The sequence below is a fragment of the Camellia sinensis genome, chromosome 12 (assembly GCF_055761805.1).
Source record: "Camellia sinensis isolate YWXY chromosome 12, ASM5576180v1, whole genome shotgun sequence".
NCBI classification, from domain to species: Eukaryota; Viridiplantae; Streptophyta; class Magnoliopsida; order Ericales; family Theaceae; genus Camellia; species Camellia sinensis.
This window is the reverse complement of record NC_138972.1, coordinates 133,035,249-133,061,432: the sequence shown is the minus strand read 5'-3', so window position 1 is coordinate 133,061,432 and position 26,184 is coordinate 133,035,249. Positions and strand designations below refer to the sequence as shown.

At 34.1% G+C, this 26,184-nt stretch overlaps 3 protein-coding genes across 4 annotated transcripts; 2 read left to right on the top strand and 1 right to left on the bottom strand.

The window, feature by feature from the left end:
• The first annotated feature begins 8,684 nt into the window (after positions 1–8,684).
• Positions 8,685–11,676, top strand: LOC114259564 (histone deacetylase-like protein). The gene is made up of 3 exons (XM_028199592.2): positions 8,685–8,991; positions 11,073–11,198; positions 11,287–11,676. Exons 1-3 carry the CDS (start codon positions 8,789–8,791, stop codon positions 11,465–11,467), a joined length of 510 nt encoding a protein of 169 aa, XP_028055393.2. The 5' UTR covers positions 8,685–8,788; the 3' UTR covers positions 11,468–11,676.
• Positions 11,677–14,799: 3,123 nt separating this feature from the next.
• On the top strand, positions 14,800–18,028 carry LOC114259565 (uncharacterized). The gene is made up of 2 exons (XM_028199593.2): positions 14,800–14,979; positions 16,471–18,028. Exon 2 carries the CDS (start codon positions 16,598–16,600, stop codon positions 17,624–17,626), a length of 1,029 nt encoding a protein of 342 aa, XP_028055394.2. The 5' UTR covers positions 14,800–14,979; positions 16,471–16,597; the 3' UTR covers positions 17,627–18,028.
• Positions 18,029–19,502: 1,474 nt separating this feature from the next.
• LOC114259566 (Peroxisomal membrane 22 kDa (Mpv17/PMP22) family protein) lies at positions 19,503–24,756 on the bottom strand. Of its 2 annotated transcripts, XR_003628342.2 has the most exons (5): positions 24,208–24,756; positions 21,689–21,917; positions 20,945–21,063; positions 20,425–20,549; positions 19,503–19,969 (listed from the first exon to the last, which is right to left on the bottom strand). XR_003628342.2 is itself a non-coding variant. In XM_028199595.2 (4 exons), the coding sequence occupies exons 1-4, from the start codon at positions 24,541–24,543 to the stop codon at positions 19,883–19,885; spliced, it is 777 nt and encodes a 258-aa protein (XP_028055396.2). In that variant the 5' UTR covers positions 24,544–24,756; the 3' UTR covers positions 19,503–19,882. The 2 variants fall into 2 exon arrangements, 1 of the variants encoding a protein (XP_028055396.2); XM_028199595.2 differs by lacking the exon at positions 20,945–21,063.
• Positions 24,757–26,184: the final 1,428 nt, after the last annotated feature.

Sequence of the window (26,184 nt, the reverse complement as noted above, 5' to 3'; positions counted from 1 at the left end):
CTTCAATTATTTCTTGCAGAATAATGCAAAAGATCATATAGAGGGGATTCCATTCTAGAAAACCATGTACAACAGATTATGAATGTGAAAATGCAAAGCAATAAAATGTATTGCTAATTACTAAGAAGTTGTCATTTAAATGTGCAGGAAATATTGTGAAGTAGGCTTGGGAATTATTGACCAAAATGACAAAAAGTGTAGTTAGGAAATAAACAACAATACAGGAGTCACTAAAATGATTGTGATTCACTTCAGCCATATGAGTCCTCTTCTTGTTATAATGCTTTTAAAATTACATTAACCTCAAATTTACAAATAGATTTCATGAGTATTCAAATGATAAAAAATATACATAGGAAAAAAAATAATGAATCACATAAAAAAAAATTATTCTTACAAATAGTGATTATATTAGAAACCTTGAAAATTCTTGACCTTTAGCAAGAAGAAATCAAATTTCAAAAATAAATTTAGAAAAATCTACAAAATCATGAATTACATAAAAAATATTCTTACAGATAGTGATTATATTAGAAACACCAAAAATTGTTAATCTTTAAGCAAGAAGAAATCAAATTTCAGAAATTGATTTAGAAAAAACCCATACCTGATTTTCATACCTTTGACATAGCTTCACCATTCTACGACCGAAGAACCAAGGGACATTACAAATTCTCCTATAATACAAATTAAATAATAAAATAGATTAAAAAAAATTATATCAGTAATAGGAATGGTTACAAAAAAATACAAACAGATTTCATAAACCACGTAAAAAAATATTCAAAATTATACAAACAATGATACTACAAAGAACAAAAATTGTCCTATGTTCTTCCTTTGTCGAACACCCTTTGTTGAACACCAAATTCAAAAACACCATTGTTTCCCTTTTGCAGTGGCTCCATTCGGTGGATTTGGATTTGGAGGGTTCGCAGATCTGACTCTGCTTTTTGGATAATGGAGAGAAATTATTTACCTCTGTGGCTCATCTCCATGACACCAGTTGTAGAGCTTGGATTCGGCCTTCTTGAGGAAGATCTCAAGGAGCGTGGCGGGGTCAGCGGCAAAGTTGAAGACGCGATCTTGGGATTCGGAGGCGGCGAAGGGGCGATCCTGGAGCAGGTGATTGAGATGGGTTTATTGGGGCGGTTCAGTGGGAAGGCATTCAGGTGGGTTGTGGTGGTTATGGAGTTGTTGAAGAGGTTGAGATTAGGGTTTGGGGTTCGATCGCCGGCAAGGGTTGGCTCCAACAGGGAAGCACGGGACTGGGCTTCGATGGAGGTAAAGAGAGAGAGAGAGAGAGAGTGTGTGTTCAAAATTTGAAAACAGAGAGAGAGGAGAGGAGTGTGTGTGTGAGAGAGAGGGGGTGTGTGTTAAAAGAGCTGAGAGTGAGATGTTTTCAACCCTTGGATTGAATTAATCTAATGGTCCATGTTTTGACAAAGGGACAAAAGTCCCATCAGGAACAAAAACCAGAGCTGTTTTGTTATATAGATAGACAACATATCATTCAAACGCCACCGACTCTCTCTCCCTCTTTCTCTCAGAAACCATCGACTCTCTCTTCCTCTCTTTCAGAAACCCAAACTTTTTTTATACTCATCATCATCGTGTGTTGGTGTTACTACTACTAGTATGGTGCTAGAAGGAGATGAAGAAGAGCCCTTATACGGGTCGGAGTCTGGCTGGGTCGAAGCCCTAACTAGTTGCGATCATTTGGCTTCGTTGGCTTTCGATCTCATTCACATTCCAACCCCAGATTCTCACTGCAACAGGTCCGCAAATGCCTCTTTCTTAAACCCCCTACTAAACCCTAATTACTCACTCACTCGTGTATATATATGATTTAGAAAACCTCAATTGGTTTGTATTGTAGTGATTTTGGGTGGCAATTACTTTCATACTCTTTTGAAATCTGGAGTTTGTGCTTATACACGCCTATTTGGTAGCTGAAAAAAAAAAATAAGGAACATAAAAGAAATGGATCATAATAAATTCAATTCATTCTTGTGAAATTGTTCAGCCGAGTTAGTTTAGTGTTTTACTTAATTTTGACATCAGTGGTATGTCTAATTAGACCAAGCAAAGATCGATCCTGTTTTTCCATAAAACAAAATCAAATTTTATTCAAACAAATTAATTTGGGATTACCATTTGTTGTTGTCAGACTCAAAGCTAGTTAGAGGAGCTAATGTGTGAACCACTTTGTAAATTCTTTCTGAATTGATTTAAGAATACAAGGCTTGTTATATTGAGAGAGGTTACATACATATTTTTTCATGTGGTTTGAGGATCAATGCTTGTTCCATCATCAATTTTACTGTTAAATTTAAGCTGCCTTATTATTAATTTTTTTTTCTAATGTTTTTACTGTTTGATACTAGCATAGGATTTTTCGTCAAATTGTTCTGCATTTTTCTCAGTGCAGATTTTAATCAATTGATGCTTACATTTTTACAGATTTTTAATCAGTTGATTCCTTTGCTGTAATGCTCCATAGCTTAATTTTAGCTAATTCATGTAACAAGTGACAAAATTCTATGGAATGCTATCAATTGATGTTGTACAACAGCAAATTGAACGTTAGTATTCGCAAGAATTGCACCAAGCCACCGCCTGAGAGATTATTGCATGAGTACACCAAGGCACAAGCCACCTTCTCGCAGAATTGCCATGTTTTTTTCTTTTTCTTTTTTTTTTTTGTGATAGATTTTTTTTTTACTTTTTCGGCTATTGTATTTTGGTGTTGAAACTTATGGGTTTTTTAGGGTGCCCACGATTTGCCCGCTAATTTCGTTGCTTCTTTTTAGTATATGATAAAAATTGGTTATTTCAATTATCATGGAATGGGAGCTACTACGGAACACACATAATTCAGTTGAATCTGCTGCCATTTGGCAGGTCGTTGTAAACTAGTAGGTAAAGGACATTGGTCTGTTTGAGAATAACTTTGATGGAATTTATTTATAAAAGTCAAAATTAATTACAACAGAAGTTGGACGTACAATGGGTTGTAAGTGAAATTTTTAATATTAAAAAAACTGATGCCTTAGATATATTACTTAGGGGTGAAGAAATAACCTCGTGAACCGAACACACCGTCCAGGCCGACCGGTTTTCGGTCCATTTTGTATGTTCAGATTGGTCTGTGAGGTTTCCTTTTCAAGATTTTTTCTGCCTGCGGTTCAGTTGTTGGTTTTACACATTTGGGGCCAAACCGGACTGGTTTAATAAACTAGAAATGCCTTGGACCCTAGTGGGGGTGACCCCTACCACCCTCACTGTTTTTTGATTGGTTGAATTTTTATTTTTATTTATTTTTTTAAAGTCTTGAGTGCACAGCAGGCCACATGGGCTGGGGGGTGCTGGGGTCACCACCACTAGGGGTCCCTAGCACGGTTGTTAATACACCCTCCCTCAGCGTGTTTCATCCTAGTTGTCCACTGGTTTTCATCACAGTCGTCCATCTCTTCACCACATGCCCTTCATCAAACATTATTTTTATTTTTTATTTTTTCTATAACCCGGGCATGGCCTAAATTTATGGATTTACGTGTTTTATGCTCTTAAAAGTGAAGAGTATGTTCTAGACTTACGGGTTTTATAGCGACCCCGGTCTTTTCCCATTTGATTTTTGTATCCGGACTTAGGTTCCGTAGATTCCGTCATTGTATAATTGTTGTTGTCATTCATTATTTTCTTATTTTGAGTCTTGGGTTGTGTTGGGAAGATTTGGAGCAGGTTGGTTGAGCTTAGGAACCAAGTCTAGTTGCCCAGATTTTGGCTTGTCCGCTCGAGCGGGGGTTTGGACGCTCGAGCGGAGAATACACCCATCCAGTTTGTCCTGTGTAGTGTTGGCCGCTCGAGCGGGGGATTGGACGCTCGAGCGGGAAGTCGTGAGTGACGCTCGAGCGGGGAGTTGGGCGCTCGAGCGGGGACCTGTCTGCAAAAACTTCTGGGAGAGTGCATTCGCCGCTCGAGCGGGAGTTTGGCCGCTCGAGCGGGAGTCTGTGAGTGGTGCTCGAGCGGGGGTTTCCACGCTCGAGCGAGGCGACTGGTATAAAAATCCGAGATCCGACTTTCAGGATCATTTTTCATCTCCTTTTTTATTTTAAAACCCTAGAACCGTCTTCTCCCTCTCCCTACACACCTTCTCTCTTAGGTTTGATCTACTTAGAGTGTATTTCTACCCTAAGCCCTTTGTTAAAAAGATAGAGTGGGTCGAGGACTTCCGTTTAATCTGAACAATCTTGGGTTTGGAGCACTTTGGTTTTCGTCATCTTCTCTATTCGAGTTCTTCGCTTCAAGGTAGGGATTTCCTACTCCATCCTATAAGTTTTGTCCTAAGTTTTGGCATTTTAATATGTTGGGAGTACTTTGGTAATTTTGGGAAAAACCCTAGTTGTATTAATAAATTAATTTGTATAATTAATTTAAGGAAATTGGGAAAATTGGTTAAATGCATGAAATTGAGGAATTCATTGATTAAATGGTGTAGTTGGATAATTAAAATCACTCGCCTATTGAATTGTTGATATATTTATTTCCAGTCTAGAAATAACTGTTTTGGGCTATCGGTGGAGGATAGTCGTGTTTGTTGTAGACATTGCATGTGGATTAGGAATAACTGAAACTAATCACATTGGTTAAGTCATTAATTTTGACTATTGCATTAATACAGAAAATACGTGTATTGATTGAGCATTGCATTTGCATATATATTGTTTTGTGTGGGAGGAGATAGGGGATGTACTCCACGGTTTAGGGGAAGATAGGGGATGGACCTCTAAACCGAATTTTGTTTGGGAGGAGATAGGGGATGGACTCCATTAGCACCATTTTTTATGTGTGCTTATTAAATTGAAGTGTTTTTACATGATTATTGATACAGCACTAAAATGTGTATCAAATGGGAAGTATGAAGTGTTTTGATATGAGCATGAGTCTCATTTGTTTTGTTGATATTGGAAGTAATGTGAATATGATATATAATTCACTGTTGTAAGTTTGGCCAGGTTCTGAGCCATGTTGGTAATAATGGAAAGTGAAATGTGTCTTAGACATTAGTGTCATGAGACTGTTTAATGATAAAATTGATTATCTTGGTTAACCATCTATTGAATGCTACAGCCTTATTCAATGCTTATATTTGGTTTAGTATTCTTCTACTGGGCTGTGGCTCACCCTTTATGGGAACATCATTTTCAGGTTCAGGTGATAAGCTACCTCCACGGACTTAGCCTGGAAGGATTTGATGTTTGGGATTTTGAAGACTTGTCTTTAGTTATATGTTTTATTTTGTTATTTTTGAGATTTCATGTTAATGTTATGGTTATTATGGGTTTATTTTGAGGGCGTTACAGGTTTTTATAGTTAGTATAGGAAAGGTCAAAAATAAATAAATAAGGAAGAGGGATTTTGAGGCAAAGGTTATGTGAATTTTTTTTTTTTTTTTTTTTAACATTTGCTTTTTGTACTGACTGGTGCAACTGGGTTTGATTATAATTATATCGTGCCTTTAGGCACTGGCATACACTAGTATATATAGATTATATTAAAAATGTAAACATGTATGTACATATACAAAAGTGTGTAAGAATATGTAAAATGTGTATTAAAATTTAAATTTTTGAACATTATTTAATTTTTAACAACTAATAAGAAAATCAATAATAATTTGGTTAAAGTTTTACCGGGAAATTATAAAATGAAAAAGAAAAAAAAAACTCCTAGGATTTGACCCTTATAACAAAATAAACCCTTAGATTTTAATTTTATCAATTTAAACCCTAATATTTTGATTTATCTTCAATCTAAACTATTTATCTATTTGTATTAAGTAAAATTAACGAAAAAATGGTATTTTAGCCATTAAACTAAAAAAAAATTGATATTTTAAACATTTTATGTATACCAACATTAAGTTTAATGGCTAAAATATACTTTTTATGTCGTTTTTATTTAATAAAAATAGACAAATAATTTAGATTAAAAACAATAAGGGTTTAAATTAAAAAAATTAAAATCACTAGATTTCAATGGGAGATTTACCAATAAATCCCAAAATGTAAACTTATGAACCAATTGGTCCCATTTTTATTCTAGTAAACCGTTTAGTCCTGGAAAATTTTGAGAGACGTAATTACCCTCATTTAGACACCACTCATCTCTCTTAGCATTCTCTCTCTCACACATGGAGACCCAGCCACACACATATCTTCTCTCTCTAGCAAACACAAGACACCATGCACACAAAACGCCATTAACACACACACCCAGCAACCACACTCATACACACCATACACACAAAACACACACACACACACAGAGCACACACCAAACCCAGCTCTCTCTTCTCCCTCTAAGACACACCCAGCGCATAACACACACACACTGATACACACACACACACACACACACACACACACACACACACACACACTGGTACACACACACAGCACACACAACGCGCTGTAAGGGGTTTTTTGTTTTGGGCTGGGTTGGTGTGTTTGGGGGTTCACACAGGCAGACACACACACATTCATCAAAGACCAAACCACCATTGACACAGTGAAGATCTTCGATACAAACCCCGACATCCTCCGCGCCTTCGCCAACTCCGACATCTACGCCACCGTCACCGTCGCCAACTCCGACATCCCCGTCGTCTCCAAACTCTCCGCCGCCGTGTCCTATGTGGCTAACAACATCCTCTTTTCTACCCCACCGCCAAAATCCACCGCATCGTCGTCGGGAACGAAGTCATTGCCACCGCCGACAAAACCGTCATCGCCCACCTCCTCCCCGCTATGAAATCTCTCCACGCCGCCGTCAATCTTGCCGAAATATCCAGCATTCAGGTCTCCACACCTAATTCACTAGGTATATTATCAATCTCGGAGCCACCCAGTTCGGGTCGATTCAGGCGGGTTTTCGACCGGGTCATATTTGCCCCAATCCTTGAATTCCATCGCCAAACAAACACGCCCTTCATGGTCTGCCCATACCCGTTTTTCGGGTTCACATCGAATACTCTGGACTACGCCATGTTTGATGCACAGTTGGATGCGATTTACTCGGTGATGAAAAGGCTGGGGTACGATGATACACAAACACACACAACAGCACAATGATACACACACACACAATGATACACACACACACACAAAGATACACACACACAGCAGCCATTGTTACACGCACACACACAGTGATAGAATGAGCAATGCTTCCAAAAAAGGAACTGATCCAGCAAACACAATCCCACATTAAACCAACGCACTCTCATCCACACAGTTTAAAAAAATGGAAAAAAAAAAAACAAAAAAGACCAAATCAACCCACTAGCAGGACTATTTGGTATAATAGAATAAAAGTGGGACTATTTGGTATAACAGTTTGTAAAGTAGGATTTATTGGTAAATAATCCTTTATTTTATTACCATGATCAAACTCTAAGATTTTTGTTGTTGTTGTGATCTGTCCAAGTTTTTTATTTATTTTTATTTTTAAAATTGCAGTCAAATTTTGTCCCAAGAGATACTTTTAAAAGTCTAACATCATTTTATACACAAACACACACACAAAAAAAAAAAAAAAGAAGCCAAAGACTCTTTTTCAAAAAAGACAATTGTATTGGAAAAAGTAGTGCACTATACTTGAAATTTGAGAAAAGACTAAAAAAAAAGGATTATGGGTCACTGCTGTGGTAAATACACAGCAATGACTGTTGTGGTTCATTTTGTAATGCATTATGGGCTTATTTTTATGATCTGAACCGTTCATTTTGTAGGATTTGTTAAGTACTTCAAGCCTACCAAAAATCATATTAATCGGATATCAACAACTATATGATCGAATTGCATATTTTTGTACTATTTTTTAAAAGAAAAACTTCTTGTTTGTTTTTTTGGTTATCAATCATATAGTTATTGGTATCCGATTAATATGATTTTTGGTAGGCTTGAAGTACTCAACAAACCTTACAAAATGAACGGTTCAGATCATAAAAATAATCTCATAATGCACCACAAAATGAACCACAACAATCACTGCTGTGTATTTACCACAGCAGTGACCCCAAATCCAGAAAAAAAGAGGGAGAATGGTTGGGTGGATAGGTGAAAAGGCTCAAAAAAGGAGAGAAAGAGAGAAATATATTTTGGGAGAAAGCAAAAGTAAAGCACCATCTTGACCCTTAAATTGTTAGATGAAATAATTTGAACCATTGATTCAAAATGTATCTCTAATATATTTTGAGATGTTTTAAAAAACCGTCCTACCATATTATATAGATTTGTCAGAAATAATAATCAGCTTGTTTGGTTTTGATTTTTAAAAAATTCTACTTTTTTATTTTTCATATTTTAATATTTTTTAAATATTTTAAACAATTTTTTTTTTAATTTTTAGACGCACTTAACATAAATACACTTAAAAAATATAATATTTATGAAAAAAATATTTTAAAAAATATAAAAAAAATACGAAAAATCAATACATTTTTCGTATTTTTATATATTTATTAATTTTTATAAATATTTTATTATTTAAATACATCAAAATACGAGACATCTAAAAAAATAAAAAATTATTTAAAATTTTAAAAATATTCATTAAAAATAAAAAAATAAAAAAATTCAAAAAATAAGAATCTCAATTTTCAAAAAATTAAATGTAGAAAACTGAAATGAAACGCAGTTTAAAATGACGACGTGGTGAGAAAGGTTGACCGTCAATACAAAAAAATGAGAAGAACGAAACCTAGGTGAAGTCCGGTCCATAAATGGCGAACAAAGAAGAAGCTTCATCATCGTCGTGTGTTGGTGTTACTACTACTACTACTAGTATGGTGCTGGAAGGAGATGAAGAAGAGCCCTTATACGGGTCGGAGTCTGGCTGGGTCGAAGCCCTAACTAGTTGCGATCATTTGGCTTCGTTGGCTTCCGATCTCATTCACATTCCAACCCCAGATTCTCACTGCAACAGGTCCGCAAATGCCTCTTCTTTAAACCCCCTACTAAACCCTAATTACTCACTCACTCGTGTATATATATGATTTAGAAAACCTCAATTGGTTTGTATTGTAGTGATTTTGGGTGGCAATTACTTTCATACTCTTTTGAAATCTGGAGTTTTTGCTTATACACGCCTGTTTGGTTGCTGAGGGGGGGAAAAAAAAAATTGGAACATAGAAGAAATGGATCATAATAAATTCAATTCATTCTTGTGAAATTGTTCAGCCGAGTTAGTTTAGTGTTTTATTTAATTTTGACATCAGTGGTATGCCTAATTAGACCAAGCAAAGATCAATCCTGTTTTTTCCATTAAAAAAAAAAAATCAAATTTTATTCCAACAAATTAATTTGGGATTACCATTTGTTGTTGTCAGACTCAAAGCTAGTTAGACAAGCTAATGTGTGAACCACTTTGTAAGTTCTTTCCGAATCGATTTAAGAATACGAGGCTTGTTATATTGAGAGAGGTTGCATACATATTTTCTCATGTTGGTTTTAGGATCAATGCTTGTTCCAATCATCAGTTTTACTGTTAAATTTAAGCTGCCTTATTGTTATTATTTTTTTTTCTAATGTTTTTATTGTTTGATACTAGCATAGGATTTTTCATCAAACTGTTCTGCATTTTCTCCGTACAGATTTTAATCAATTGATGCTTATATTTTTACAGATTTTTAATCAGTTGATTCCTTTGCTGTAATGCTCCATAGCTTAATTTAAGATAATTCATGTAACAAGTGACAAAATTCTATGGAATGCTATCAATTGATGTTGTACAACAGCAAATTGAACGTTAGTATTCGGGAGAATTGTTCCAAGCCACAGCCTGAGAGATTATTGCATATGAGTACACCAAGGCACAAGCCACCTTCTTACAGAATTGTCATGGTGTTTTTTTTTTTCTTTTTCTGTGAATTATTTTTTTGACTTTTTCGGCTCTTGTATTTTAGTGTTGAAACTTATGGGTTTTTTAGGGTGCCCACGATTTGTCTGCTAATTTTGTTGCTTCTTTGTAGTGTATGATAAAAATTGGTTATTTCAATTATCATGGAATGGTAGCTACTACGGAACACACATAATTCAGTTGAATCTGCTGCCATTTGGCAGATTGTTGTAAACTAGTAGGTAAAGGACATTGGTCTGCTTGAGAATAAGTTTTTTGGAATTTATTTATAAAAGTCAAAATTAATTACAACAGAAGTTGGAGTACAATGGGTTGTAAGTGAAATTTAATATTAAAAGAACTGATGCCTTAGCTATATTAGTTAGGGGTGAAGAAATAACCGCATGAACCGAACACACCGACTGGACTGACTGGTTTTTCGGTCTGTTTTGTATGTTCAGATTGGTCGGTGTGGTTTCCTTATCAAGATTTTTCGGCGGTTCAGTTTTTGGTTTTACACATTTGAGGCCAAACTGGACTGGTTTAATAAACCCTCCCTCAGCGTGTTTCATCCTAGTTGTCCACCGGTTTTCATCACAACAGTCTGTCCATCTCTTCTCCACATGCCCTTCATCAATCTGCAATCTCTAACAAATTTGCAGTGACTCTTCTTCTCTCAACTTTCACGATCTCTAAACTTTGTCACCAACAGTCAACTCTCCCTCTCTCTCACCCTCATTCTTAGGCTTTTGCTGTCATGTTCTTGTTCTCATTCTCAATTGATTGATCTTTCACTCTCACCCTCACTCTCTCAAACAGTCAGACGAGGATCGAGATCATGAGAATCCACTCTCCAGTCCTGATCTTCTTCACTCACATCTCTGCCTTTTGGCTTTTTTGTGTCATATTATGGCTCTATTTTTTTACACAAAAAAGTCAAAAAAGCTACAAAAAAGCCAAAAAGCCAGCTTTTTACCAATTTCTCAAAACACCACTTTGATGGATTTGTCGCTTTTGTTTTGGTACAACTTTTGTTTAGTCCTTAAAGCTGCCATTAAGTGTTTTGAATTAGCAATATTGGAAATTTTAATCATTGCATTAATACCTTTGTTTTAGAATTCCTACTTTGATGTGTTTGCATTTCTTACCTATCCTCCAACTTGCTAAAGGTGCCACCACCCCAAAGAGAATTGGTTATGTTTATACTGCAAGGATGTTCTTTGTAGCCGTTTTATCAACAAGCACATGCTCGAGCATTATTGGGAAACCAGTCATTGTGTGGCACTCAGCTACAGGTATTCTATTAACATTTAAAGAATGATCTGTTCTTCCTTTACTATTTTCTGTTATTTCACTCATTTTTTTGTTTACTTTTGGAAACAGTGATCTGTCAGTTTGGTGTTTCTCGTGCGATTCTTATTTAGATGCTCAAGTGATTTTGGCACTGCGGCCTGTTTATGAAACTGCATACCTGTTGAAATTTGGCGAAGCGCCGCCATTCCGGACTGTAGAATTTTCACAAGTGGGAAATATTGAAGCTGAGGGCTCAACTTCAAGCAAATAGGGTGTGTGTGGTTTCTCTGTCTTTTCTAAATTTTCTTCCTCGTAGTCTCTTCAGGGGTTTGGTTGGGTAAAGGGATTGTATATGTGGCTTCAAACTGCTTCACAATGCTAATTTCTTAAAGTTAATGCCTTAAAGATTTGTAAGTAATTTGATCGTATTGACATGGTAAATAAAAAAACAAAAATGTCTAAGGCGCCCTTTTTTCCCCACTCCGTTTGACCCCCTCTCTCTCTCTCATTGGTTGGATTTTCTTTTTTTTTTTTTGGTTATGTGTGTGGGGGGTGGTGGCGGTAGTGATTGGAGAAAGTCTCCATCACTCCTCATAAAAAAATGTGGTTTTGCTGAAATTCTGTTATGGCACTGAGTGAGGGTAGTCAGAGAAATTTACCCTTGTCCTTGTGGTTACGTGCCTTGTTGAGGCCTCAAAATTTGACATGGCGCGGGTGATTTTGATGGCCCCGCCAATCTCCCAGCAATTTTCTAGCAATCAATTTTCAAAAATAGTTTATTGAATACATATGTTTGATTGGGAGGATTAGGAGGGGGATTATTCACTATTTGGATTGTAATTTAAATAGTGCACCTTATTCGTCGTTTGATTTTTTTTTAGTCCGGCGGATTCCATGTCCGGCCGGACTCCATGTCCTCCATATGGGGGACTATCCTGTCCTGGGGGGTGGGACATAAAGTGGGGGACTAATCACTGTTTGGATTATATACGAAAATGACCATTTTGACCCTCTACTATTTAATTATGTATTATATTTAATAAAATTTAATAAAATTTAAATGTCTCAATTTAAAAATAAAATAATTTTATTTAACTTTTTATTAATGTTTTATTTATTTAATTTTTTAAAATATTTTTTTATAGATATTTTATTGATGTTTTATTTTAAAATTTTGTTTATGTTTTATTTAATTTCATTGTTTAAATTTAATAGATGTTTTAATAGATGTTTTATTTAAACAATTAAATGTTTAATTTCAACAATAAATAATTTCATTTATTTAAATTATGTTTTATTTAAACATTTAAACATTTGTACATCAACATGTTTATTAAATTATTTCAACATCTGTACATCAACATGTATATTTATTTAACATCTATTAAATTATGTTTTAATACATCAACATTTGATTACATCTACATTTGTTAATTGTTAATTACATCAACATTTGTTAATTGTTTAAACATAATCTATACATCAACATTTATTTAATTGTTAATTGTTAATTGTTTAAACATAATCTGTACATCAAAATAATTTCAATGTTAATTGTTTAAATAAAAATTTAAACATTTAACCATTAGTATGTTTAATTTCAACAATAAATTTTTATTTGTTTAAATAAAAATAATCTATACCAGTCAAATTTTTTTATCAATATTAGTATGTTTAAATATCTTTAAACAAAATTTAACCATTAGTATGTTTAATGTTTACTAAAAATAATTAAAATATTAAAGATATGTTTAATATTGCTATTACATAGTAAACAATTGAAAAAGGGTAAAATAGTCTTTTGTTCATTTATTCTATCTAGTCCGTCCAACCAAACGTTGGATTCACTGAAAATAGTCCTATCCAGACATCTAATCCCATGAAAAAACAAACACAGGATACATATCCAATCCAACCAAATAGTCCGGGGGATTCACAGTCCCAGGACTCAAGTCCGATGGATTCTAATCCCCCATTTTCCAGTCCGTCCAATCAAACACACCTGTCTCTAGTTTTGTTTGGAGTCTCTTAAATAAATACTAGGCTCATTTTATTTTATTTTATTTTATTAATATTAAAAAATCAAAAACTTGTTTCGAAGACCATAAAAAGCAATTTTTTAACAAATTTATAAAAAGGATGATTTTACTCTCAATTCTTTTAAATTTTTTACTGTACTTTTCATGCTCGATACGATATTATAAGATTAATATGTTATTTTTTTCGAAAAAAATCTAATTTTGAAATTTTTTTAAAAAATAATTTCTTAAATAATTGCTAAGTGCATCAACTTTTAGATTAAAAATATATATATATATATATATATATACAAAAATTGTAAAACAGTAATTGTCAAATTTTACAATTATTTTTTAGGTAAATTATATTGACCTTCTTTGAAATTTAAAGAAAATATAATCAATTTCTTTCGTTTGGTTTTTCAGGACTTACTTTTCAAAATATTATAATTTTTTATTTTTCATATTTTTTTTATTTTTACTGAATCTTTTTAATATTTTAAGCAATTTTTTAAAAAAATTTAAATACACTTAACATAAATATATTTAAAAAGTATAATATTTGTGATTTTTAAAAAAAAAAATTCACCAAATATCAAAAATATAAAAAAAAAATACGAGAATTTAATACATTTTTTTTGTATTCTTGTGTACTTATTAATTTTTAAAAATATTTTTTTACAAATATTTTATTTTTTAGATACATCTAAAGTACATCTAAAAAAGTCAAAATTTACTTAAAATTTAAAAAATATTCACTAAAAACAAAAACAAAAAACGAAAAACTATTTCAAAAAAATTAAAACTAAATACAATGAATAATTCTTATAATTTTGACATAATTACATAGAGATTTCTTCAATGTTTTAATTTAACGAACATAACACTTAATTCTATTTTTATTAATAATTGGTCAATTACACATATAAAAAATAATATTATTATTTATTTTATATTAAAATATATATTTTTCCGTGTTAAATTTATTAAAAAATAAGTTGATATAATTATATAAAAATTAAAAAAATTATTCAGTGTGTTTGGTTTCAGTTTTCTGAAAACTGAATTTTTTATTTTTTGCATATTTTTTTGTTCTTAGTTAATATTTTTAAAATTTTAAATAATTTTTTTATTTTTTTAGATGTACCTTACTTAGATGTATCTAAAATAATAAAATATTTGTGAAAAAATATTTTAAAAAATTAATAAATACACAAAAATTAAAAAATGTATTTATGTTAGGTGTGTCAAAATGTATTTATGTTATTTTATATTAAAATATATATTTTTCCCTTTTTTTTGTTTTTTTTTATATTTAATGTATTTTTTAAATATTTTTTTACAAATATTGTACTTTTTAATTGTATTTATGTTAAATGTGTCAAAAAAAATTTTAAAAAAATGCTTAAAATATTAAAAAAATTCATTGAAAAGATTAAATTATGAAAAATAAAAAAATAAAATTTTCTGAAAACTATTTTCTAAAAATTAGAACCAAACAAGTTGATTATTATTATTATTTTTTTCAAATGTCAAAGAAAGTAATATAATTTTATCCTTAATTTTTTTAATGTATTGAGTGAGGGTAAAAAGAAAAATGAAAAAAAACACAGACAAAGCTTATGCCATGTTTGTTCTGTTCCCATTAACGTAAATAGCATGAAAAACACACACAGACAAGGCTTCGATCTAACAGACGACTGGATTTGGGGCAAAAATAACGCTGAAATCGAATGCCAATCCAATCTCAAATTCCTCGAATCAGGTCCATCTCTCTCTCTCTCAACATTCTTCCATTGCTCAATTCGTTTACTGGGTTTTCATGTTTCATCGTAATCTCAAGAGGGTTTCAATTACTTCTCACAATCACACACTTTAAATTCCCCTCAATTTTGATCGAATTTCAGTTCTTCTAGCATGTTTTTTCTTCGATTTTTTGGTTTCTCATTGAAATTTATAAAATGGGTTTCAATTGCATCTTCTTCTTTTTTTCTTTTTCTTTTTTGTTGTGGTAATATTCAATTGCTTATTAGAGTTAAGGGTTTGTAACTCTGAAAGTTGTTTGATTTGTTTCTGTTGCTTTCTGTCTCTAGTTCTTGATATTACATTTTGTCTAATTCTTTAGATTGTTGTAGTTGTTTGAATGAGCTAAATTTCTAGGGTTAATTTCACCTCTATCCCCTATACTATTGCAGTTTTTTTTTTTTTTTTTAAATAAAATTAAACTATTAATTTTATCTTTTAGTCTCCAAATTTTTGAATTAAGGTTAATGTAGCACAATTGGAGACAATTATCAAAATCAGTAGTTAAAACTTAAATCCTAATTTTATGGGCAATAATGTCATTTTAAAACACTCAATTATTTTTATTTTTATTTTTAATTCACTAATTTAATGTGAGGGTTGGATAAGAAGATGGGTTTGGTTGTTGGGTGTAAAAGCATCTCCAACGCTTACTTTTGTCTTTTTCTTTTTCTTTTTCTTTTTTTCCTTTAAATTTGAGTAAAGATTTGGGTTAAAAGCTTCAACTAATACCAAACGTTCCGATGCTAAATTTAAATTTTCATCAAACCAGTCGTCCAGAAAGACGACCGAGAGGATGTTCGGGCAATCCCAATCGTCCAACCTAGTGTAAATTTTCTTCAAATTTTTCTCAATCTGGTTGTCCACCTGATTTTCTGGCCGGTTGTCCACCCGGTTGTCCGGCCAATTGTTCACACGGTTGACCGACCGGTCATTCATCCGGTCGTCCACCAACAGTCACTTGTAAGATTTGATGAAAAGTTAAGCGCTCCTTTTATTTGATGAAAAAAGTAAGGCTCTCTTCATTTAATAAAATTTGGTGTAACGGTTGGAGCACTGTTTTACCAAATTTTCATCAAATTTAAATTTGATGAAAGATTTGAGTATGGATTGGAGATGGTTTAAGTTGTTTAATATAGTATAAGTAAGAAGCTTAGTATTTAGTTACATGAGTTAGGTTCTTCAAATTATAAAATTATCATTTTATCCATTTAAGTTGGGTTTGTTTTCTTTTCAATATTATGACTTCAAATGGAACTGAAATTATATTTCTTTAGGAAATAATTAAATGAAATTGATAGTTTAAGGATGAAATAGAAAATATAACAATAGTTTAACAGAGTGAAATTAACCCCAATTTCTATATGTTTTTCTTATTTGTAGTTTCAGGATGCGATTAGTCCATAATTGTGACTACTTTTGTTTTTTTGTTGCAATTGTTTTAAACGTACAGATGAAACCAGTGTTTGGCAATTAGGGTTTCAAGTACAGATTGGAAATTGTGGTTTTTTCACATTCGTATGTTCCTGGAATGTTGCTGGGGTTTTGATACTGGTAATTGTTAGTTAGTTGGAAGGAAAATGGCTCGAATTGACACTTTGGAGCTGAAAGGTCTTATTTATCGAAAGATTGGCCATCAAAGAGCGGAGAAATACTTCGATCAACTCCAACGATTGTTTAGTTCAAAGATTAATAAGAATGAGTTTGATAAGTTTTGTGTTCGAACAATTGGAAGGGATCACATCTCTCTTCACAATCGTCTCATTCGATCCATTGTCAAGAACGCTTGTCTAGCTAACATTCCACCAACGAAAGTTAGAAGGGGAGAACAATCCCTAAATGTTAAAGTTACCAATGGTAATCAGAGAAATAGTCTTCAATCTCTTTATGGCAAAGCATTTCCTCCATCCCCTCGGAAGGGTAGGTCTGCGATGAATAGGGATCGGAAGTTTCGGGACCGTCCAAGTCCTCTTGGACTGCTGGGGAAAACCCACAGTCCCACATGTGAGGAAGTGGTTCCGAGGGTACAGGAGCAGCAAAGCGCAACTGAGTTGCATTCTCTTGGTAGCAGACCTCCTATTGAAGTGGCATCAGTCGAAGACGGGGAGGAGGTTGAACAGATTGCCGGAAGCCCCGGTGTCCAAAGCAGAAGCCCTGTTACGGCTCCTTTTGGTATTTCCATAAACTTTAGTGGCTCTCGTAAAACTATTTTTAATGGGTCAGTGTGTAATTTTCATCTACAGACCTGCCAAAATAGCGTTGAGCTACCTGATACTAGATCTCTTAGGAGTCGTTTAGAGCGAAAGCTAGAGATGGAGGGCCTTCACATTTCAGTGGACTGTGCAAACCTGTTGAATAATGGATTGGATGTGTATTTGAAGAGGTTGATTGAACCTTGTATGGGACTAGCTAGATCAAGATGTGGAAATGGTCAAATTACTCATGGTATGAATGGATTTTTTCCCGCGAGATACATGGAAAGACCATCCCAATCCATTTATGCTTCTATGTTGGATTTCCGTGTCTCAATGGAATCAAGTCCTCATATACTTGGAGAAGATTGGCCAATGCAAATTGAGAAGATCTGCTCACGTGCTTCTGAGGAATAAACAAAGCCTAATCCGAAAACCTACTCAATGGTTTGATATAGGCCAGGGCACGAGTTCAAAGTTCACCATGAAGGGAGGAGACAAGACTTAACCGTTTTTTCTGTTGAAGATTCAAATATTACATGAATCTTGATCTCCAATGCTTACATGGCATTCAACGCCATTGCGAAAGCGAATAAGTTGTGAATGCAATGGGAAGTTTCAGATTATTTAGTTAGGTTGCCTTTAGATGGCAGCGATATAGATGTTAGGGATGAAACATTTTTATACAGTCAATTTATACATTTTCATATTGTTGGAAACCTCACCCTCTCAAGAGTTTCAGCATAATTCTTCGATTGATACCTGTTGTTCCTTGTGTATTGAGTTTTCCATGGAATGAAGCTTTGGTTAGTTCCAAAATTGTTACAGCTACTAGGTTCATCAACTAAAATTCCTATGGAACTTCTTCTTCTGCCCTTTCTTTTCTTTTTTTTTTCTTCTTTTTTTGTTTTTTGTTTTTTGTTTTTTTTTTTTTCTGCTCAATAAATGGCTATAGAACTTGATGTTGAATGATTTGTTCTTCTTCTTGTTGTATTGATCATGATCATATCAATTCATCCATCATGTATAAGTTTGTGTTCCTTATATGCTCAGTTGGTATTACCTATCAATGTAACTCTAGCATATAGGGCTAGGAATTTTATCCTATTGATGCATTTGAATTGCGGACTCACCTTATGAAGAAAACTATGAATGGGATCACAATCCAATGAAAATTGGTACTTGACAGCAGTTGATCACTGTGAGGGTGAGTTCTTTCCCTTTGAAGATTCTCGGGAAGTCAGGTAGGTATGCCTACAAAGATAGCATTTTTTGTTTGGGCTGCTGTTCTTGACTCAATCTTTACACGTGACAACATAACGAAGAGGGGCTTCAGACCAGCTAGCTGATGTTGTTTGTGTTGAGTAGAGGCAGATGATCATTTGCTATTCTATTGTGATGTGGTTGGGTTCTGTTGAGTTGAGGATTTGTTGCATAATTCTCATTTTTGGTGTAAAGCAAATTTATTTATTTATTTATTTTTGTGAATCCTCCTTTGCTTTTGTAGATTTTATAGATTGGATCAATTTTTATGTTGAGCCTTTTTCCTCTTCGCGCCTTTTAATACAATTTTAGTTCGTTTTGTTTAGGTTTCAACCAGCCAAGTTTCAAGTCCAGTTTGGAATCCCCATTTGCAGCTATCTTAAAAAAAAAAAGAATCCCAACTTGCTTTCTCCTCTGTTATATGTATATCTAGGGGGTGTTTGGGAAGCCGTGAGTGAGGCTATTTTAGCCTTAAATGAGAAAATAGCCAAAAAGCAATGGCTGCCATTGATTTTCAAAAAAAATAAAAAATAAAAAAATAAAGTCAAAAAGCAACGGCTGCTGCAGCACCGCAGCCTACACTGCCACCAACAATGTAGGCTGCAGATGGATTAAATTATTATATTACTCCTACACAACAATTTTGGAAAAAATGAAGTCGGGCAAATTGCATGTGAAAATTTTTCCTAATGTTGTGTAGAGTTAAATCTGAATCTCCAATGGTAAGCACTGAACTTGACAAACCATGCTTGAAAAGCATTTCCGACTTCTACTTGACAGGCCTTGCTATCGAATGGGGGCAACAACAAATAAATTACAAACGGAGCTAAGATAGAGCAATTGGAATGAATTTTCCTCCATACCTCTCATGTCAATACCATATTTTTGTGCAAAGCACTTAACGACCAAATGATCATCGATTCTTGCCTCCTCGACAGCAATTTAAAAGCTTAAGTTGGATACTAGCAATAGTTTGTCATGATACTAAAATCATCCAGAGAGCAATATTCACTTGTTGAGAACGTGGGAAGAAACAAAAATGGACTCATATTTCCATGACGGCAGGATAATTATCATAAATAATCAGTTTTTTTACCCTAATTCAATGTGTTAATAATGAAATAGAGGCTACCACTAAACTGCTACTACACAAAAACATAGAAAATGAATATAATTATACAATTCTAAAACGGTAGAGTTTATCACAAAAGTACATGATTGCAGTTGCTCGATCGATGAAAATGTATGGGCTCTTCTTCTTCTCCTTCAACCTTAGATTCACATCATCACTTTGAAGATGCATTCATTGAGTTTGGTTCATATGATTGTACTGCAAATGATGCACAGGAGGTTGTGTGATGAGTATGATCTGAAGCATTAGCGAGGGAATCAGAGCAGTTGGATCATCTATTAACCGATGGTGCTTGCTTTCTCCAAGCTTGCCATGTACGTAATGTAAACAGTCCATAAATATGAAAATGAATTGCTCACTAGTGGCTGCAAAACACCAAAACAAAAGGAATGAGTTGACAAGATTATCCCCATGATATTGATGCACTGCCAAGAGATTTCCTCGGTTTGACCACTTATTAATCTTCATTGGGTTCATTTGGTTTAGCTTTATGTAAGTTGATAATCAGAAAATTTGCCTAGAATTAAAAAGCTAACTTATTTGTCTTTGCTGAACTTTTTTCAATTGAGTAATATATATATATATATATATATATTTTAGGTCCATCTAGATTAGATGATTCTAAAAATTAGTCTACTCAAGACGAAAATAAGCCAAACTTCATCAAAAAAGTGTACAAAACAAAACATATTTTAAGACGTTCACTAAAGATGAAAAGAAGTCAAATTTTGTGTAAAAAAAAAAATATATATTTTATATTTTTTTAAAACTAGGTATGATGTCCCTTTCTAATATGCATATAACCCATACTCATGCTTACCTGTAAATTAACAGGGATGAATTTGTATGTCACAAAATCACATATAGGCCAGTACAAAACTCCATTCATCATTGTAGGAAGCAAGTCTCGCTTCAATCGAGCAATTATTTCTTCACCATTTTCACCTGTGGTTGGCAACAATGGAAACACATCATGACGATGTTCCAATGAAACAACATAAATAATTTGCACACAATTCAGAGAAGCAATATCTAGGTCGCATCATTCAGGGAAACTAGGCGCCTTCTTTGATAAGAATAGTTAGTGTTTTTCAAAAACATACAATGTTGCACTTGTGCAACTCCAACTACTTACATATATGATGTGTCCGTATGCACATGAACATATATAAATAATAGGTTAGGAGATACACCAGCATGAAATGGAATCAACATTCAATTCCAAATATATATGCACAGTCCAGGTTTTTTCACAGGATTGTGAATGCTTATGTGGTCAGTTCTTAGATCTATGTATTATAGTATTGTTGTTTTTTCACAGTACATGAATAAAGCATTACCTCCTATAACACGATAATTCCTCCCCCAGTTCGCTCACGTCCCCCACATGTCCAAGACATTTTATCATCTCTCTCTACCCAGTGGAGCAAAGATCGCACACATTGTGCCTGCATGACGTCTAAAATAAAAATATATGTACATAAATAAACTGCAAATGAACACATTGACCAACCAAACCACTCCTCCATATAATATTTGATCAGGATTATCTCAAAGTAATAAACCATGTCAAAAAGTGAAAATTCAACTTCCATTGTAAGGGGATTGAAGAAGGGCAGGGTCCTTATTCCAAGATCCCTTAATTTTATGATGGACATATGGCAAGGCATTCCAACTTTATTTATTTATTTATAAATATTATGGAAATTACAGTTAAAAACCATGCAAAGTAAGGACCAATATGAAGTACAAAAGGTACATTTTCTAGTCTAGTATGCATTTGACATATTTCATTTACCAAATAATAATCATTTTGCTAATCAACCTAGTTGCCTCCTTTTGCTCCCAGTTTTAGAGGCGTAGAATAAAGCCAACAGCATTGCTGTAAAAAAATTAATATTGTTGACATTATTTTCCCTTAGAAAATGCCTCTAATTTTGGTTTAGTTAAGAAGGAAACATTAGAACATAGGACATAGCACCAGTGAGATATAGTACATAATAATCACACCAGGTTCATAGCATGCATAAGCCTAACAAAGCACTTATCTTAAACAATATGAATAAATAAAGAATTTGGTTTACCTTGTAGGGCCGCATTCACAGAGAAGAAAACAACAGTCATGGTAGGTCCATATAATGTCTGCCCCATGACAAGTTTTTTCAATGTTGTGATGAGGTCGCGTTTTGGAAGGACTTTCGACACAAAGTTGAACCAAAAATGCAATGATGGTCCCATAATTATCATTCCATATCCAGCCATGCGTAAGGTCCTCACAAAATCATAAGGTTCTGAAGATGGCCGAGCAATTGTCTGATGGAAGTTCTAATGATGTGTCAAATCACAGACAATGAAATAGAGACATACCATCTCCTCCAAGAAATTCATTGAGTGCAGAAATAAATTTAATACTCAAACACACAATAGTACACACAGATTATTAGCTATTATAGCGTGTAACAGATATAAAAGAATTCCATAAATTTTTTTGAAAAGCATACCGTAGTGTAAATATGTTGTAGGAGTTGAAGCCAGAGAGAGAGAGAGAGAGGCATAATAGAAAAGAAGTTTGAGATACAATTCAAGTAAATATAGTTCAAATCATATAGGTCAGATCAAGCTGGCACATATGATTAGCAAGATTCTATTTTCCAGGTTACACCAAATTGAATTTCTTAATGCATAGATTGCAAAAGACGCCGGTTAATTGGATTTAATGAGAAACAGGTGCAATGGGTTGGCGGTGGGGGATAACTCAGAGAATGATTTGGAACAGAAGGGTTCAAGAATATAACCAATACAAGACACAATGCAATACATGGAACTAAAGAGTGTGCATCTTGATATTGATAGCTGACCAATGCCTTGAATCAACACTTCTGTTAACACTGTAATGCAATTATCCATAGAGAAAAAGAGAGATACCAAAGGACCAGATACAGGTGCTAATATAAAATGTCTTCTTAGTTGTTTTATGACCATAGACCAGCTCAATTTAAGGACTGTATTGACAACAATAAACAATGTACTTACATGTTTAAACAAGTCAAAAATGTTTGGATGCACAAGAAATATACCATTAATAGAAGATTAAAAAATGGACCAGTTAAACCAAACCCAGTAACTGCAGCCAATACCCAGTGTTGATCATGAAAATGCAGGATGCTGGGAGAGGCAGCTTTGGTACTATAGACAAAGTCTAGCATAATTACATGAATTGATTGACTTAAGACTATAATAGATTAAATAACACCAGTAATTAATTGAGCATGGTTTTAGTGATGGCAATTGAGCTTTCTGGCTATGAAATAGATTAAATAATATAACTTGTCCATTGTATTTTCTATAGCAAAAAAATATGAAGTCTGCTTGTTATCTGCAAGACTTTCTCAAAACACGAGCATTTTTAATTCAACAAACCATCACAATCAAATCTTGTGTATACCCCATCAACCAATTGCATTGCCAGTGGAACATTAAGAAGTAATGATACACATAAAAGACGAAAGCTAACACCACAACAAAGGGTTTCTCTTCTTCAAAACAAGTAAATTATCTGAACCTTTGATTATGTCTCGCCAAAATCCGATTGTTGCAAATATCATACGAAAGTCACTTCGTCTGTTGGATCGTAATTATTAGGATCGATATTCCAACGGTTATCTGTAAAAATCACTACAAGTTTGCGTTCTCTTATGGAATCCGAGATGATCAGATGGAGGACAAGAGTCTGTTTGGATAGGTCAGGACTCTTGAGAGAGTTAATCCTAATCCGAATTGGAGTAATTCAAAAGAAGTGCTATTTTGTAAAGGATAAGTCTTTTAAGGGATTAGGGCACTCCTGTGGGTCATACGCTTTAAACGAGAGTTTTGTACTTGAGCCGATATATTTGTGAGATTTGTTGATTGACTGGATTGTTGGAGTGTCCTGATGGATGAGCCACCGGTCTTGTTTCTTTCTGTGTACAGGTGTTGGGCTTTTCTATTCTTGCACATGCTCTATGGCTTAGTTCCCAGATCTCGGCAAAGAGATCTGGTTTGGTTGTGAGGTCAAAATTCAACATCCACAAGTAGGGTCCCATTGGCGTGCATCCAGTACGAATTGAACTACGAATTCGCCAATTATGAGTTGGGCGCTTTAGCCATTCAGCAATGGATGCTTAGCAGTGATCCTTGTAGTACATTCAATGTTGTTGAATCACTCAGTTAGCACAAATTTTGTTTCTTTCCTCCTTACACAAAACACAATCTAAAACTGAGTGTAGTTGGGATGAGAATATTGAGATGGATGCATGCGGTATAACAAAAAATAAATAAATAAATAAATAAAAGAAGAAGAAATTAATCCATTAGAAATAAGCAAGTAACACCAGTTGAAGATAGATATAACTTTGAATAGAATCATCAACTTAATGAAATGACCATATAGGCACCGATTAATTAGGTCAAAGCTTCTTGAGTTGAAACATACACATATTTATGAAGCTCATTAAAGATGTAAAAAAAAAATCCCGGAAAATTCTTTCTCAGCAACCACACACAAAAATCACTCAGGAAGAAGAGAAAAGAGGGGATTTTGAATTTGTGTTTAATTTTTGATTACCTGAGAGGAGAAATCAGCGGCGGTGTAAATACAGGCAGAGGTGATGCTTTTAGTGAGAATGGGGTGAGACTTGATCAGCCCCAAATACCAACCTACAAATCCAGACTTCAAAGAAGACGACACAGCTGTGGAAGAGGAACAGTAGGGTGATGAGAATAATATACTAGGACGAGACAGCTCGAGCTCTCTGGTTTTCCTCGAATTATGAAATCGAGCGTAAGCCTTTGATTGTTGTCGTTGAGATCCGATTGAATCGGCGATTGAGTGTCTGTTCAGTAAGCTGTGGATGGAGGTGTAGTTTTTGCGGCCATTTCTGAGGAAGCCGCCGGCACTCATCTTCTCTCTCTCTGGTTTTCTGTTGCGTACTGTGGGTTTCAGTAAACCCTAATTTAGAGAGAGAGAGAGAGAGAGAGAGGCGTGACTGTGTGGAAACTCTATTGTAAAACCTCTCTGACGCCGCAGAACTGACGGAGTTCAGGCGAAGCCTCTTGTTGACGTGACTGGCGAGCAAATTTCCAGCACGTGTCTGCTTTGTTTTACACGTTACACAAGGTGAAATATGGAAAATGTCTCCTAGCTCAAATTTTGTGGCACAAAAGTGGTTCAAAGTCGTTTTGGCCATTTTTATGTTGTTCTGTACTCAAAACGACGTCGTTTTGGCCATTTGAGCCACTTTTGAGCCACAAAATTTGAGCTACGTAGCATTGTCGGTGAAATATTTCTTTCAATAAAAATTATAGTTGCGGTCGCAGTTGATAAGTATTACTTCGATTATTCTATCCGGCGTAAGTATTACTCCCTCCGTCCCAAAATAATGGTCCCTTTTGGGGAATCCAACTTTTTTTGGTAGTACAATTATTGCATTTGAAAAAAGTTGATTTTCCAAAATTATCCTTTTGATAGTACATTTTTTGGGAATATCAATGCATAATTGTACTTTTTATGTTGTTTATTAATTTAAAAGAAGGGTAAAATAGGAAATTTATATTATTTTTGTACTTGATTTTTGAAGAGGGACTAATATTTTGGGGCAATGAAAAATGGAATAAGGGACTAATATTTTGGGACGGAGGGAGTACTTCGTTAGTCTTAAGTGTGGTCGCGGGTCGGTTGCGGTCACGGAACCTCCAATCCGTCATCCGTCCGTTAGATTGGCAGATTGAAGAAAATTAATCCGCATCCGTCCGCCAATCCGGCGGATGTGGATTGAGCGGATTGGCGGTTTGGCGGATGGATGCGAATCGGTTTGGCGGTTTAAAATTTTATAAATTTTCAACATAATTCAACTTGTGCACTTCTTCAAACGAAAAAAGAAAAAAAAGAAAAAGAAAGTATTACAGTCAATGACTTAAAAAAATATTACAATCACTGTATGCCTTATCCAAAGAAAAAAAGTTTGAAACTTTAGAATATCATGATCACTGCATGCCTCATCCACATATTACAATCACAGTATGATTCATCCCTATAAAGTATTACAATCTGTGATTCTTAAAATATAATAACAATTCAAATCACCAAAACCATGAACAGAGCAGTAGTAGAGATTGAATGTCTCTGTATTGTTACATCTACATATGTTTTTGAAAACAAAAACCAACCAGCATATATCATATTTTCTATTTATTATTTTTAGAGTTACATTTAAAAACTAAAAAATATATATGAATAATACGTTTATTTTTTTCAATTCAAAAAATATATTCAAGTTGAAAACTTTTTTTCAACAGAATATTTAAACTCTTTTTCAATTGAAAACACAAATATAATATTTAAACAAATTAAAAATACAAAGTCTTATAAATTACTAGGGGTGCTCGCGATTTGGCGGTTTGGCGGTTCGGTTGCGGCCAAAAAATCTCAAATCCGCCATCCGTCCGCCAAATTGGCGGATTTGAGAAAATCAATCCGCAACCGTCCGCTCGTCATCACGCATCCGTCAAAAATGCGGCGGATTGGTTTGGTCCGGTCAGTTTT

Coding starts and splice junctions, on each gene's coding strand:
- LOC114259565 (XM_028199593.2), top strand. CDS start 16,598: ATGGCTCGAATTGACACTTTGGAGCTGAAAGGTCTTATTTATCGAAAG.
- LOC114259564 (XM_028199592.2), top strand. CDS start 8,789: ATGGCGAACAAAGAAGAAGCTTCATCATCGTCGTGTGTTGGTGTTACT. Junction 8,992..11,072: donor CCAGATTCTCACTGCAACAG/GTCCGCAAATGC, acceptor AACTTGCTAAAG/GTGCCACCACCCCAAAGAGA. Junction 11,199..11,286: donor TGTGTGGCACTCAGCTACAG/GTATTCTATTAA, acceptor TTTTGGAAACAG/TGATCTGTCAGTTTGGTGTT.
- LOC114259566 (XM_028199595.2), bottom strand. CDS start 24,543: ATGAGTGCCGGCGGCTTCCTCAGAAATGGCCGCAAAAACTACACCTCC. Junction 20,550..21,688: donor TGTGAATGCGGCCCTACAAG/GTAAACCAAATT, acceptor TGCCAACCACAG/GTGAAAATGGTGAAGAAATA. Junction 19,970..20,424: donor TCATCCCTGTTAATTTACAG/GTAAGCATGAGT, acceptor GGTGTTTTGCAG/CCACTAGTGAGCAATTCATT.